The sequence below is a fragment of the Emiliania huxleyi genome, assembly GCF_000372725.1.
Source record: "Emiliania huxleyi CCMP1516 unplaced genomic scaffold EMIHUscaffold_764, whole genome shotgun sequence".
NCBI classification, from domain to species: Eukaryota; Haptophyta; order Isochrysidales; family Noelaerhabdaceae; genus Emiliania; species Emiliania huxleyi.
Genome location: NW_005196281.1, coordinates 1 through 15024, shown reverse-complemented (window position 1 = coordinate 15024; position 15024 = coordinate 1). Strand labels below are relative to the sequence as shown.

Genomic DNA, 15024 nt, shown 5'->3' with positions numbered 1-15024 from the left:
CGAGGGGCGCAAGCTCGCGTAGGTGTCTCCCCAGCCGGCCGGCTGGAGGGTGAGGTGGCACGGCGAGGGCTGCTACGCGCTGGCGGAGCGCAGGCGCGGCGGCACCGCGCCGCACGAGGCCGCGGGTCGGCCTGAGGAGGTGTTGAGATTGCGAGATTGCCCGAGATGAGTCGAGAGTAGCCGAGGTGAGCCAAGCTTGGCGGGTGTGTGCTTGTGCGGTGCGAGGACAGGAGGGCGTCTGCCCCCACAGGTGCTGGTGTGGTACGCGGAGGGCGCGTCGTCGCGCGACAAGCTGGAGGCTGTCTGGCACGCGTGCGCCGCCCGGCACGCATGCAGTGCGGCGGGCGCGGCGGCGCGGCTGAGCGAGGCGGAGGCGCGCGAGGCGTGGCCCGCTGTGTGGGAGGCGCTGGCGGCGCAGGGGTGGGAGACCAAGGTCCCCTTTCTCGACGGCGACGGAGGCTTCTTGGAGGAGCGACCGGCGGAGCCGAGTGGGCGCTAGAGCCTCCATGTGGAACATAGAGCGCTCAAAGGCCGTTGTGTGGGTGTACGCTCAGTCAGAAAACAGCGCTGTGTCGGTGCACGTGGTGTGTGCCGCACCCCGGGACGTCAGACGTGACGTGCCATTATTGTTCACTTGGATCTCCCTGATTGTAATGTGTTGGATCAGTTGGATCCCTAGCTCACGCCTCACGGCGTGCGCCCCGCAAAGCGCCTCCGGGCTCTCTTGTACATACATTCATACAAAATCTGCCCGCGGGCCACTCGAGTATTCACAGATGGTGTCAGCTCTCACAGCGTCGCGGGTTGTGTAAATACTGGCGCTTGGCGGCCAAATCGATTTATATGCAGCCAGAGTCGTCCATCGACGTCGAGCGTGCACGTTCGCCGCAGCAGCCTGCTTCCTCGTCGGCCGGCAGCCGCGCCTTCTCGTCGCAGCCTCCACCGGGCGGCAGCGGCGGCGACGGCGACGGCGAGTACGAGCTCCGCGCCTTCTCATCACCTCTACACGACGTCGCCGGCGGCAGCCGCGGCGACGGCGACGGCGACGGCGACGGCGACGGCGACGGCGACGGCGAATTTGATCTGGCGGCGCAGGTCGCCTCCCTCCTCGTGCCCGTCTGCGCGACGATGGCGATCGTCGCCTACCTGCTCAAGACGGTCGATGCCGTCGAGCGAAGCATGGACGAGAAGCTTCCCGAAATCCTCCCGTACGTGCTGGACGCAGACTTGCTGTCGATCGCCACGCTTCACCGCACGCGGCGCGTCGCGCGCGTGTGGAAGTCGCAGGCCGAGTTCATGCTCGCCGGTCTTCCGTCCGTTGTTGTCCTGGGCGGTGGCTCCTTCGGTTCGGGGTACGCAGCCGTGTCCACATACCGCTCGGTGGAGGCGCTCGATCTTTCCCGCATGGCATTCGTGTCGATGCCTCCGATGAAGTCGGCGCGTACCGATTTCTCCGCGGCAGTGACTAAGGACGCGTCGGGCGCGACAAAGATCGTCGTGCTCGGTGGCGTCCACCGCCGCCCTACACAAGTGGCAACGCCATGGTGCGATGGCCCCAAGGCGGAGCTCATGAATGGCGTCGAGGCCTTCGACCCGGCCACGGCGGATTGGGAGTGCCTGCCGCCACTCCCCCTGTCCCTCGCCGGCGCGGTCGCTGTGGCCCCCGACGGTGGCCGCGGTGAGCTCCTAGTCTTCGGCGGCGGCCGCAAGAGCAAGCCGGGCGAGACGTTCGTCGTGCCGGAGGGGGCGCCGGCGTTGAACCAGCACCTTCGCACCTACCTCAGCGGTGGCCCGTACGCCATGCTGCAGACGGCGATGACACAGACAGCGCACGACGGCTCGATGGCACTGCCGACGGGCGGCGGCGACCTCAAGTGGCGTCCCTCGGACCGCACCTTTGCCCTCAAGACACGTCCGGGCGAGTCGACACCGAGGTGGGAGGAGCGCGCGCCGTTCCCCCCGTTCGACCGCGAGTGGATGGGCGGCATCACCCAGCCTGGCGTCGTCGGCGTGCGCGGCGGCGCTGTCGTCGCGGTCGGCGACGAGATCGTGCGCGTGGGCGAGTACAACTATTTGTCCATACCAAGCGAGATATTCTCCAACCAGGTGAGCGTGTATCGCGCGGCCTCCGACGAGTGGCTGCCGGTCGAGATCACGACCGCGCCCCCCGCCCACCCCGGCGCCAATGTGCACGGTGCCCGGGGTGTGGTGGCGCTCGGTGCGTCAGACGGCCACTTGGCCGTCCTCGGCGGCAAGACCGACTTCTCAGCGGTGGGGCGCAACGTGACGGCGGTGCGCTCGCTCGTCGTCACGGTGTCGCCAAGCGAGGGCGGCGCGACGGCGCAGTGGGCTGACCGCGCGATGCTGCCGCCGCTGCCGGTTGCCCTCGACGGTTTCGGCTGCTGCGCCGTCGGCCGCACGATCTTCGTCGCCGGCGGTGCGACGCGGGAGATCCACCCGTTGCACCCGATGATACATCGCGACATGCCGTCGGACAGCGCGTTCATGCTCGACATCGACACCAACAAGTGGATCAAGCTACCCACGAGCTTGCGCCTCGAACGCCACGAACCGTGCCTCGTGACCGCGCGCGTGCTCACACCCGCCGTGCGTGCGTTCGGCGAGCGCGCCAAACAGGGCCAAGAGGACGACGCCGTCAAGGAGGACTTCCACCGCGCCGAGATGGGCGCGCAGGTTGGCTGCACCATCGCATGAACGAGCAGGCGAGCTGGAGTGCTGGACGGAGGCAGACTCCATGGAGGCAATCAATTGGGTTATGAAGTTACTTCGTTGGATCTGAAAATTCCTGATATTAACTATGATGTTACGGTACTGTTTATGAGTCAGGGTATTTTAATGTGATATGGGTTTCGCCTCCTTGTGCAGAGTACAGCTGTGCTAAAACATTTGGGGTTGGATATATAGATACAAAAGTTGATCATCAACCAAAACCTTTGTATGAGAAAGACTAGATAAAGACACCTAGCAAAATCAGCATTTTATGATTCTTCTACATCTTCGAAGTTTGGGTGTAAGATACCCCATCGAGTAAGAGCACTGCCCCCCTGAGGACATCGACATTCGCCAGGCGTACCTTCAGGCCGCCCTCGATGAGGATCTCTACATGCGCGCCCCGCCCGGCGTCAACAACCGCGGCGGAGAGCTCGTATGCAAGCTACGCCGCAGCCTCTACGGGCTCAAGCAGGCTGGTCGTGAATGGGCTCAGCTCCTCTCTTCCTTCCTCGTGTCGTGGGGCTTTGTGCGCTCGACCATCGATGTCTGCCTCTACACCTACGAGAAGGACGGCACCGTCCTGTGGGCTCTCGTCTATGTCGACGACATTCTCCTCGCCGACAACTGCCCCAACTTACGTGCGCGCTTTGTTGCCGACATCTCGCGACGCTTCCCTACCGAGGACAAGGGCGAGCTCGAATGGATCCTCAACACCGCGATCACTCGCGACCGCGCTGCTCGTTCTCTGACCTTGTCTCAGGGCCTCTACACCGCCGACCTCGTCGCGAAGTTCGAGTCGTACTTCGATCGCTCGCGCTCGCGCCACTTCGACTCGCCGATTGAGGAAGGCCTCGAGCTCTCTCCCGCCGATCAGCCCGTTCTCGGCTCCGTCGAGTACGACGAGATGTCCAAGTTTCGCGATGCGTACATGGCCATCGTCGGCGGGCTCCTTTGGCTTGCGAATATGACGCGCGTCGACATCGCCTACTCCGCCTCGCAGCTCGCTCGGTTCATGACCAACCCCGGCCCGTCGCACTTTAAGGCTGCGATTCGTGTCCTCGTCTACTTGCGCGACACCGCTGACCGCGCTCTTGTCATGCGCCCTGATCCCGTCCGTGGCCTCGAGAGCTTTGTCGACTCTAGCTGGGCGACCAAGTTTTCGTGCTCCGGCGGGATGTTCTTCTACTACGGGTGCCTGTTTCATTGGTTCTCCAAGATGCAGCGCTCCGTCACGCTTTCGAGCGCCGAGGCCGAGTTCTTCGGCGCCATGCTCGCCGCCAAGGAAGTTATCTTCATCCGCGAGCTACTGATCGACCTCGGTTTCATCATCGACGCCCCCAGCGTCATCAAGTGCGACTCCAAGTCCGCCGTCGGCATGGCCTTCGACCCCGTCGCATTCAAGAAGACCAAGCACATCCTGCGCGCCGCCGAGTTCCTCCGTGACCTTGTCGCACGCGAGGTCGTCTCTGTCGAGCACCTCCCCGGCGCTGTGATGCTCGCCGACATCCTCACCAAGGCTGCCTCTCGCGCCGTCTTTGTCGAGCTGATCAAGCAGCTCGACACCTTTGCATGATCACGTCAGTTGCGCTCTAGGGGCTGTAGTTAGTCCCCCTTTTCACTGTGTTGTGTCCCTCGCACCCCCGTGCTCTGGCCAGGAGGGGCTGTTCCCGGGGGCATAACTCCCCCACAGCGCAGACGTTCACACTTCCACACCCACAGTGCCCGTCCAAGACTGCCCGTCCAAGACTTGTCTTGTTGGTCCTGGACCTGTCTGTTGTAACTGCTTGATTTTATGTCGTTTCGCTCCATCACGCTCTCGTTCCCCTCGATGCTGGCGTTCGCCGCGCTCCATTGCCTCGCGCGCGCGTCCTCTCTGCCGATGGCATCGTTCACCTACGGTTGGTTGGGCTCATGCTGGGTCAAAAGATAAGCACGCACAGAGAGAGGACCTCCAATCTTCCAGCTCCGATCACTGCCACACTAAATCAGAGCTACTGCAACATGGAACTACCCCATAACTTCCACAAGCTGTCTCGCAACCCCCATCACTTGAGCTCAAACACATATGAGCGAGGCAATTATTTAGTACCAAAATAGAGAGTCAAAATAGCGGTTTCCAAAAATGTGGCCAAAGTTTGGTATTTTTCTCGATTTTTTGTAATTAAAATGTTGATTTTTACCCTATTTTATCCAAACCGGGTGTCTATAAGCCCTTATTCCTAAATAAAAGCAAAAAGGGGTCGCTCATATCCACGTACTGATCGATATCACCCGAATGAAAGTGAAAGGGAGCAGGGCTCCCTGTGGCTTCAAACGCAACCCGCAAAAAAGGACTGTCAAGGCCCACGATTACAGCACTGGAAGCACCACTGACTCCAAATCGTTTCTCTGTGTGCCACGCACGTACAGGCACTCGCTTCTACTTGTTCTCGCTTCTACTTGTTCTCACTTCCGATTGTGCTCAAACACCACATAGATTCGTAGGTTTGGTACGGAGCGAGGCCCTGCAGCTGCACGCTCTATCGCGCCCCCGAGTGGCGTGTGCAGCACGCCGCCCGCACAGGCACAGAGGTCAGAGCACACAGTGTCAGCCGCATTCTGTCAGTCACCACTGACGCAAAGCCCACACGATAAGCGCAAATCTCTTCGCAGCGCGTCGCACGCGGCGAACGCCCGCTCCTCGACTGAGAGGCTCGCAGCGGCGGCGCGGATCTCGGCCGCAAACGTCAGTGCCGCCGCCCGCGCCGCCTCGGCCGGCGCCGCAGCGGCCGTCCCACCATCGCACATCGCGCCTGGCGCCACGCCGCGCGTCGACGCCTCGAGCTGCGCCACGGCGCGCACGAGACTTCGAATGCAGCAACTCATCGCAGCCACCAAGTCGTTGCAAACCTCCGCCCCCGCCGCCGCCTGCCCATCCCCCACCCGCGCCTCCTCTCGGCGCCCCTTTCTCGAGCGCCGTAGCTGCGCCAACGCCTCTCGCACCTCGTCGCGGCAAACGCACGTGGCGGCCAGCAGCTGCGCCGGCGAGTCAGCAGGCTGAGGAGGAGCCGTGGGCAATGCCGCCCCCTCCTCGCCGCCGCCGCCGTCTCCACCTTGCAGCTCCCGCAGCTCTCGCAGCGCCACCGCAGTCGCCGCCGCGGTTGCCGCCGCCTCGGCGGCACGTCGCTCTGTATTGCGCCGGCGACGGGCCGCGGTGTGACCTTTGGCTGGAGCGACGACGGCGCCGAGATATGGCGTGGTCGTGGTCGTGGCCGTGGCCGTGGTCAGCGGCGGCGGACTGCTGCGGTCTATCACGCCGAAGCGCTTGCGCTGGCTCCGGTGGTAGAGCGGCACGCCCAACCGCTCGAGCTCCTCGCCGGCGGCGGCGTCCATCACGACGACGCGCCTAGGGGCACGAGAGCTCCGACACGGCTCCGAGACGGTTCCGAGGGGCGACGGCGTCCACCACGACGCCCTCACCTCCTCGCAACCCGCACCGCCTGCCGCACCGCCTCCGCGCTGAGCGGCCGATGGTCGGCGAGCGAGCGCAGCCCGGCGTACGCAGGTGCCGCCTGCTGAGTACGCACGTCACATAGTGACAGAGGAGCGGAGAGGGGGCAGAGAGCCGCCCCGCCTTGCTCGGCTCGCGGAACATGTCTCGGAAGTGTCTCGGAGGTGTCTCGGAAGTGTCTTCGCCTTGCTCGGCTCGCGGAACATGACGTCAAAGAAGACGACGTCGGCCGACTCGTCCGGCATGGAGCGCAGGAGCGCCGTGTGGTCACCGAGCAGCACCGAGACGCGACCCAGCGCCTCGTCTGCGCGGGCGTCGCCGAGCGTCGACGGCGACCCGGAAGTGACGGCGTGGAGCAGCGGGATCGACTCCATCGCGACGACGCGACCGCCCGGGCCGACGGCGTGCGCGGCGACGAGAGCGTCGCCCAGCAAGCCCGCCGTCGCGTCGATGACGACCTCGCCTGCACGAAGCTCGCATGCCGCCAGAAGAGAGTCCTGGAAGCCCGCCGCGCCCGCGTTGCGCAGCCGCTTGGCGGCGATGCCGGCGTGCAGGCGCAGCGGTGGCCCGCCGCCAGCGGCGTGTAAGCTCGTCCCCTCTCGCCCGACGGCCAGCAGCGACCCCCCGGCGGGGAGGCGGCCGAGCAGCTTGGCGAGGCTGTCCGCGCCGCCCCGGCGCAAATAGCACGCGTCGAGGCCGCACCGGCGGAGCGAGGTGGCGAGCGCGGCGGCCCGCTCCTGCATGCAGGAAGGGTCCGAGGAGGGTCGAGAGGGTCCGAGAGAGGCGGCGAGCGCGCGGCAGAGGGCTCCTCGAACGGCGCCCCGTCGCGGTCCGTGGTGACGTGCACCACGCCCTCGCGCGCTGCCTCTGCCCCGGCGCGTCGAGGCTCCGAGCAAGCTCCGAGGAGGGGCCAAGAGGGCCCTGGCTCCGCGTGTCGATGCGTCGCCGCCTCAACGTCCCGCGGCGGCGGCGGCGCCTCAACGTCCCGCGGCGGCGGCGGCGGCGGCGGCGGCGGCGGCCGGCTGGCCAGCACGAAGCCATTCTTCTCTGAGAGGACTGCGGCATCGTACCACTCGCGCACCTCCACCTGTGGGACGTGTCGTGGGGGACATGTCGTCGGCATGCCGCGGCCGCGTCATGGCACTGCCACTCGCGCACCTCCGCCGCCGACCCGCTAGAGTCCGCGCAACCGCTCCCGCCCTCGCCCTCGGCGTCGCGGCACGCTGCGCGCACCAGCTCGGCGAGCGTGCTGACGAGGACCTCGTAGTGGGGCCGGTGCAGCTCGCGCGCCTGCCGCTGCACCTCCTTCCCGAGCCACCCCTTGAGGCAGCACGGGGAGAGCACCAGCTCGCGCAGCAGAGGGCCACCGCTGCCAAAGAAGGAGACGAGCCGCGCGCTCAGCGCGCCGCACAAGTGCGTCCCGACCGCGCAGCCCCAGGCAAACCCGCCGCCGCACTCGCCCGCCACGTAGTGCTGCGCGAGCCGCTCGAGCGCGCCCTCTTGGAAGATGTCGAGCAGGTGGCACCGCACCTGGCAACTGAGATCCCCCGAGGTCCGCCGAGGTCCGCCGAGATCTCGAAAGTCGACGGGCGAGGCGGCGCCGCGCCTGCGCCGAGCGGATGCGGCGGTGGAGGTGGGAGAGGTCCATGCCCTGCTCCGCATCGACCTACGGACGTGCGATGGGCATGCGATGCGCGTGTCGCGGACGAGCCGGCCCTCCCTGCGCCTCCGCGGCGCACCATCACGACGGTCGCGCCGGGCAGGGCGGCCGAGAGCAGCAGCGTCGCGATGCCACGCCTGCAGGAAGGCTCCGAGAAGGCTCCGAGGATGCCCAGGAGGGGAGGGCAATACCACAATGCCGCGCCCGGCGCAGACGTCGAATATGACGGCTCCACTCCCGCCCTCCTGGCCGTCGGCGGGCAGCCCAACCCTCTGCAACGCGCGCCGCACGAGGCAGACCACCGCGTACGCCTGCGGGGACGTGTGGCACGGACCTGTCGCCGACACGGCACGGACACGGCACGAGGCAGGCCGCCGCCCTCGCCTCTGTCAGCTCCTTGAGCAGCCTCCGCCGCACGCCGCGCCAGAGCTTTGCGCCGCCCTCGTCGCAGAGCAGTGCGCTGAACCACGCCTCCCCCACCAGCCGCTGCAGGTGGCCGTTTCCCGGGTGGCGGCGCGCGATCTCGCCGCGCCAAAACTCGACGTCGGTGTGCCAGCTCGAAGCCTATAGGCAGACTCCGAGAAGGTTCCGAGAAGGTCCCACCCGCAGTCGACGCCGGAGTGATTGCTCGACGCCGGCGCATCGCTGACGCATGGCTCGCACTCCTCGCAGGCCAGCGCCGGCACCATTGCAGGCGGCGCAGCGGGACGCGCCGCCTCCGTGTCGCCGCTCTCAACCAGCTCGTATCCCGTTCCCCACCAGCCGGCGACTTGCTGCAGCAGCACCTCGCGGCTGAGGCTGTGGAAGGCGCAGGCGTCGCACGCGGCGCTCCGCTGCCCCAACATGTGTTCCACCGAGTGGATGCACGTGCCGGAGTTCAGGTGCAGGAGCCGACAGTCCCCGCGGTTGCAACGGGCGGAGCCAGCCTTGAGGCTCGCCCAGCAGATCGCATTACCCGCCGAGCAGGCGCCTGCCGCTGAGACAGCCTGGACGACCGAGCGCTTGGACTTGCGCCTCGCGTCGATGCGGGCCCTCCAAGCGGCGGCGGCCTCGGAGCCGAGCATGGCGGAGAGCTGGTCTCGACTGTCGTTTGCGTGATCTTGGGCTCGTTGTGTTGGCGTGCTCGCTAATGGCTCGCACATCGTCCTTCACCTCACTCACCACCCCACCGTCCGAGCCTGCGTGCATGCAGCGCATGCAGCGCACGCACGCACGCACGCACGCAGCACGCGCACGCGCGTTCACAGCCGCCCGCACAAAAAGAATACGTTGCGTCTTGTTTTCTCTTTTTATTACACTTCCTCCAGCCACCTCCCCATCAAACAAAGTCGTCGTCACCGCAGCAGCTGTCTACCACCTGCGGATTGGAATCCGATGGCGATGTATATCCACAGATCGCTGTGTTGCGCGGACGGGGCTTCGACGAGCCAGTCGACGAGCCAGCTTCGACGAGCCATACACGAGGAGATCAGCTCACGCCGCCTGACAAGGAGCCAAGCAACGGAAGAGGGGTGAGCAAAACGCCGAACCGCCACCTCTCTCCTCCGTCCCTCCCTCCCTGCGGAGCTGCATTCGACGGAGCTCTCCGCTCAGCACCCCGCGGCCCTCCCCCTCTCTCTCCCTTCTCTCCGCCCCTTCCATGCGCCCCTGTTATTCGCAGTGCCTGTGCAAGCCTCCCGCTGCAGCCCGCCCTGCGACTCGCGTCACCCTGCGCCCACCCCGAGGGGAGAGGGGGGCTGGCGCGCCTGCCGCTGCGCGAGAAGCGTCTGGAGCTGCGACACGCGGTGCTTCGTGTGCGTGAAGAGGTGCGGCTTGACCTGGGGAGGAGAAGCGAGGCGGGGGCGGGGCGGCGAGTGGCGCACCTAGTGGCGAGGAGGGAGCGCACGGGGAGGGGGGATGCGCGCCTGCTGCCGCGTCTTGACATTCTTGCGCATCATGAAGAGCTCCTGACCGCACGTGTCGGCGCCACGTCAGAGGGGCGTGTCCTCTGGCTTGGGACCAGAGGGCGCCCGCCATCCCTCCCGAGTGCGAGGAGCAGCACGCGCGCGGCGCGTCCCGGGCGATTCGCAGGCGGGTGAGCGCGCCTTCTTCGCGTTGGAGATCTCCTGCAGCAGCTCCTCCTCGGTCAGGCCCTTGGCGTCGGCAAAGGACGGCAAGGCCATGGAGGGCGACGCGGTCGCACGGACCGCGGCGGGCGGCGCGGAAGCAAGCGAGAGCGCGCCGGGCGCGCGAGCGGGCGCCCTCAGCGCAGCAGCCGGGGATAGCAAGCAGAACAGGGCGAGGAGGAAGGAGCGCATTCGGCGGCGTGGAGACTCGAAGAAGCAGCAGTCTGAGAGCTCGCGGGCGAGGTGAAAGAAGAATTCGCGCGAAGGGCGACGGCTAGCAACACACCTTCCTTCCCGTCAAATCCCTGTGTGGCTCCTTTGGCTTGAGGTTTTTTCTTTCTTTCTTTTATCCAGGGAGAGGCAGAGACGGCTAGCAAGCACCACACTCCCCCCCCCTTTCCGCTTTCCTGGCTCGGCAGCTTGTTAGCCCTCAGCCGCCGTTCTCAGTTTCGTGCAAAGGAAAGAACTAGAGACCTCAGCAGGAGTTCTTTGTTCTCAGTCCCGTCAGGCCCTACTGTAGTCAGTAGTGTTTCAGGGAGTGGCCTCGTGCACTTGGAGCACTTGGAGTGCAGTCGCGAGTCGGTAACCTCAGAAAGAGTGCATTTCTTTGTGCCAGTGCGCGCTAGTCCCGTGCTCTAGTGTCGTGCGAGGGAGTTTGACCCTAAAATTCTTTGTTCTCTGTTACAGGTTTTAGCCGGGCTGGGGGACCCTCCTCCTTCCTCTGCCTCGACGAGCGTGCAGCGTGTGTGGAGGGCGTCCGCTTGAAAGTCTCCTTGATTCAACGAAGTTCTGCCTGCTGGCCACCGGTCTATCACCCTAGGTTACCTCATGCTTGGACTCTCCTTGGCCATCGCATCAGTTGCCGTCGCCAAAGCGCAGAGGGCGGAGGCTCCTTTGACTTTGGGGCGTACCTTCAGGCGCAAGCCGAGGGCACGCTCTGGCTGAGCAATAGCCTGGAGGAGAGGACGGGAATGACCCGCTTTGTCACGGATTGGCTTGCACACCACAAGCCAGGGAAGGGGCACCCGGAACGCACAGTCAAATCGTTCGCCTTTCAGGAGGCGGAGAGTATCAGCCGAAGGGCGAAGGTGCGTTGGGCCGCGCGCAACGGCCACGCAGTGCTGTCGTTGCAGCACGACGGTATAGTCGTAGCGGCCAAGAGAGGGAGTGACGCCGGCGACGTGGCGGAACAGATGGCGAGGGCGAGTGAGGAGGCGCTCGGATACCGGCAGCCGTGCGAGCTGAAAGAGCAAGAGCCTCCGAGCGGAGTAGCGAGACCGCAACTGGCGACACGCGATGAGGTGGGAGGGGTAGTGCCGGGGCTAGGAGAGATGGAAGGCTCGCCCCCGAGGCACGGCGCGTGGGTAAGAGACGCCGAACTCCAGGAGGATCCGCTTACGCGCTTCCTACTGCGGTGGGACGAGTTTGAGGTCGGGACACGGGCGCTGTCCGACAGAAACGGGACGCAGATTATGATGGGCAAGGATAAAGAGCCGCTCGGCTCGGAGAAGGGCCGTGAGCTCAACGCGGAGGTTGCCAGGATATGCCTCGCGCTGCACAGAGCGCGGCCATTCACGCACCTCGCTGCGACGGATGGAGGGAGAGACATGCCAAACAAGTGGGTGGGGGATAGGTTCGTGCCGCGACCAGTTGTGTCGTATGGGGTGTACGAAGGACCGGCCCGATTCGGGAGACCCGTCGAGGGATCTGAACAGCTCGAGAGCGGGGACGATGAGCTGCGGCTCGCGTTTGGGCAGGGGCTGTGGGGCGGCAAACTGCCAGACGACTGGCAGGTGATAGACGCGGAAATGTACGCGGTGCTGGCTTACCTGCGTAAGATGGCAACGGCGGAAGATGCGGCGGACAGGAGGTGCCTCGTCCTGAGCGACTGCAAGCCCGCGCTACAGCAGATCGAGGCGGCGTACCGAAAAGGCTCTCTCGAGGGGCTCAGGGAGTGGGAGGCTCAGTTAGAGGGGATATGCAGATATCGCGCCAAGCTCGAATCTGTCACGTTCCTGTGGGTACCGAGCCACGCGGGGTGCGCTAGCAACGCCTACGCCGACGCCGCGGCGACGGCATACATGGGGGCCAGCGAGATTGAGGATGCCACCGCCGTCATCCGTGAAGCAGTGAGGACACGCCCGTGCCTGTACACGGACCGCCGGAGGATGGCAGACAGAGAGTGGGGGCGGGAGGTACTGGACCGGAGGACCTATTACGCCACACGCGGCCACACGAACGAGTGGGTGCGAGGACGGCTCGGCGAGGGGCTCACGGCGGGGTCGCACACGGCAGGGGTGACGGGGCCGCTGTGGAGCGATGTGGTCAGGGGAACGACGAGACACAAATGGGACAAGCGTCAGCGGATCAAGGATCAGCACGGCGAGCGCGAGATCCAATTCGCCGACGTGGATGATCACAACGTGGTGACAAAGACCGTCATGGGAGCGCGGGTGCGGCAGCAGGCGGGGGTGCCACACGGAGCGCACCACGAGAGGATCATGCGGGGAGAGGCGGGGAGAGATACCCCGGGAGCCGCCACAAGGAGCGAACTCAGGGGCTGCCTCGTCTGTAAGGCCGCGAGGGACGCGGCGAGGAGGGCGGCACTAAAGCGAGACCCGCTGTGTCCGATCGTGCGGAAAGCCGCGCAGCAATGGACCGAGGAAGATGAGAACCCGCCTAGGGCGACAATGGCGCACTTGCTTATCGGCGCCTGCCTGGGGAATAGGGAGCAGGCCAGATGGTTCCTCAGAGCAGCGCGAGCGCAGACGGGGACGGCGATCAGCAAAGTAGCCCAGGCGGCACCCGACTCCAAGGATACACTGAAGACGCTGAGGATAGCGCATGTCGCTGCGCTGAAGGGCTCACGCTATAGGGCGCTGGATGAGGACGGGTACGAGGCACTAGCCCCAGCCGTCGGGGGGGTGTTGCCAGCACTGGTAGATGACCTCTCGGAGAAGAGCCGGAGGGACCTTGGCGCCGGGGTCACGAGGAACTTGCAAGTCGTGGCCGAGGCGGCGACGGGAGCGGTGCAGAGGTGGATCCAGCTCAACGATGAGGCTACCGCGCGCATAATGAAGAGAGAGGAACACATCGAGTGGCTGAGGAAGCTCTTCGCTGGGTGGAAGGAGGCCCGGCCAGCCTCGAGGGAGTCGCGGAGGAAGAGGGATAACAGAGGTAACGTGGGGACGGGCCAACAGCCAGTGGGACGAACGAGGGCCACGACGGCGGCCCAAGCGGGAGGGAGCGGAGACAGTGGGCAGCGAGCGAAGTGGGTGAGACTGATGATGCTCCTTCGACTTAGGGAGCGGTTCAGCTGCTGGGCGGGCTTCAGGGTGGTGCTCACGCGAAAAGGAATCCACGCGATGTACAAAGCATACAACAAGAGGAGAAAGAAGAGGACGGACATCAGTGATGACGAAACAGAAGCTAGCGCAGAAGAGAGCAGGGCAGACCCGGGGACTGGGGAGCCGGAGCGGACGGCATCGGCCGCCGAGGGAACGTTGGGAAGAGGCACGAGGAGGGCGGCGACCTCAACCGACTATGGAGGACCCGTCACCAGACGACGCAGAGCAGACGACGGTGAGGCGGAGCAGACGCGCAGGGCGAGACGAGGGAGGGAGCAGGATGTTGCGGAGATCAGCAGGAGGATGTACGACGAGATTAGGAGCAGCAGGGACCCGAGGGACCATGTGGAAGACGGCTAGTGCTAGTCCCCCATCGGGAGGACGACCCCGGCTAGTCGCCGACCACACCCACAAAGAACCCTGCACAAAGACCGCAGGGCGGGGACCTGTTCCTTTTTACCCATCTCCTAGTAGAGGTGTCCGTTTTATTTATTTATTTAGGGGTGGGAGAAGGACAGGGTCCCCACCTGCACGAGCAGGATCTTGGAAGGACGATCAGGGACACAGGGGAACGTCGAAGGGGAACGGGAGCGGGGAGCGCATCGCGACACGGAGGGGGGCTGGGCAGGGTTCACCCACACGACAGGGTCCCAGGAATTCCCCTCTCGTATAGGACAGGTTGCACCCGGCGGCACCGGGGGCAGACGCGGGCCTCCTACCTGGTTGCGCTGTCCTAGTTCTCCTGCCTGCTCCCGACAAGGGACAGCGACAGGCTCGCAGCACGGTGGACTCCCTATTCCACTGGCGATCTCTCTCGACTAGCGACCTTCCTCCGGCTTCTCACTGGCAGTCTCTCACTATCACGGGCACACTGACAGCGGCGTGTAAAGAAAGAAAGAAAGAAAACAGACAACCCAAGGGAGGGATGGGAGGACGGCACGCCGCCACCACACAGGGATTTTAAGGAGAGGTGTGTGATGCGGCGTGTAAAGAAGGTGGGAAACCCGAAATGAATTTCTTTCAGCTCACAGCATTTTCCTTCCGCCGCGCCCCGCCGCCCGCCTGCGCCTCCGCTGTACACTGGGCTGTACACAGTGATTTTCAGGGCTGTTGGTCACTGGGCTGTACACTGGGCTGTACACTGGGCTGTCTTACGTGACTGCCGCCGTCTCTCACTGAGTCTGCGTGAAGAAGGCCAAGTCGATGGCGGAGGAGGATTTCCCGGCGGAGGAGTGCCCAATATGCATGGGCGCCCTCGTCGACCCATGCCGCACGCGATGCGGGCACATCTTTTGCAGCGAATGCCTCAAGCAGTCCTTCCCGGCAGAGACAGCAGCCGGCAGATGCCCGCTGTGCCGCGGCGCTATCTCGCTCTTCTCGACAGTGTCGATCGCCACAGAATCTGCGCTCCGCCCGCCCGCCGTCTCCACCATCTTTGGCACCACCTTCCTCCAGGGCGGAAGACCTGGCGTCGCCTCGTATCACTTTGAGGTGCCGCCTGTGAGACGCTGCCGAGAGCCTCCCGGCACCCAGAGACTCTTCCCCAATCTGCTCTCGAGGCCGTTCCAAGACGCTTGTGAGGCCACGCTCTGATGAGGCGCAGCCACCGAGTTGAGACGATTGACTGTATTTGAGGCGCCGGACGACTGCTTCATGGTACCGGCTCGATTGATCAGAGATGCGCGAGCG

The 15024-nt window shown here is 65.0% G+C and overlaps 4 protein-coding genes across 4 annotated transcripts in view; 3 read left to right on the top strand and 1 right to left on the bottom strand.

Annotated features, from left to right (window-relative positions):
• EMIHUDRAFT_460022 (hypothetical protein) overlaps positions 1-2715 on the top strand; it is a gene marked incomplete at both ends in the record, with an annotated part of 4241 nt that extends 1526 nt beyond the window's left edge. Inside the window, 4 exons of the mRNA XM_005760238.1 lie at positions 49-139; positions 251-301; positions 531-575; positions 1096-2715. Of these exons, the coding sequence (XP_005760295.1) occupies positions 49-139; positions 251-301; positions 531-575; positions 1096-2715 (1807 nt within the window). The remainder of the gene's footprint in view (positions 1-48; positions 140-250; positions 302-530; positions 576-1095) is intronic.
• Positions 2716-5334: 2619 nt separating this feature from the next.
• EMIHUDRAFT_249317 (hypothetical protein) lies at positions 5335-8947 on the bottom strand (the record flags this gene model as incomplete). Its single annotated transcript, XM_005760237.1, has 10 exons — positions 5335-5417; positions 5580-5769; positions 6028-6118; positions 6193-6284; positions 6433-6960; positions 7257-7310; positions 7382-7753; positions 8075-8194; positions 8247-8447; positions 8534-8947. The coding sequence occupies 10 exons, from the start codon at positions 8945-8947 to the stop codon at positions 5335-5337; spliced, it is 2145 nt and encodes a 714-aa protein (XP_005760294.1).
• Positions 8948-10959: 2012 nt separating this feature from the next.
• On the top strand, positions 10960-13695 carry EMIHUDRAFT_249315 (hypothetical protein; the record flags this gene model as incomplete). The annotated part of the gene is made up of 1 exon (XM_005760236.1): positions 10960-13695. One exon carries the CDS (start codon positions 10960-10962, stop codon positions 13693-13695), a length of 2736 nt encoding a protein of 911 aa, XP_005760293.1.
• An 843-nt stretch (positions 13696-14538) lies between these two features.
• EMIHUDRAFT_249314 (hypothetical protein) lies at positions 14539-14928 on the top strand (the record flags this gene model as incomplete). Its single annotated transcript, XM_005760235.1, has 2 exons — positions 14539-14835; positions 14917-14928. 2 exons carry the CDS (start codon positions 14539-14541, stop codon positions 14926-14928), a joined length of 309 nt encoding a protein of 102 aa, XP_005760292.1.
• Positions 14929-15024: the final 96 nt, after the last annotated feature.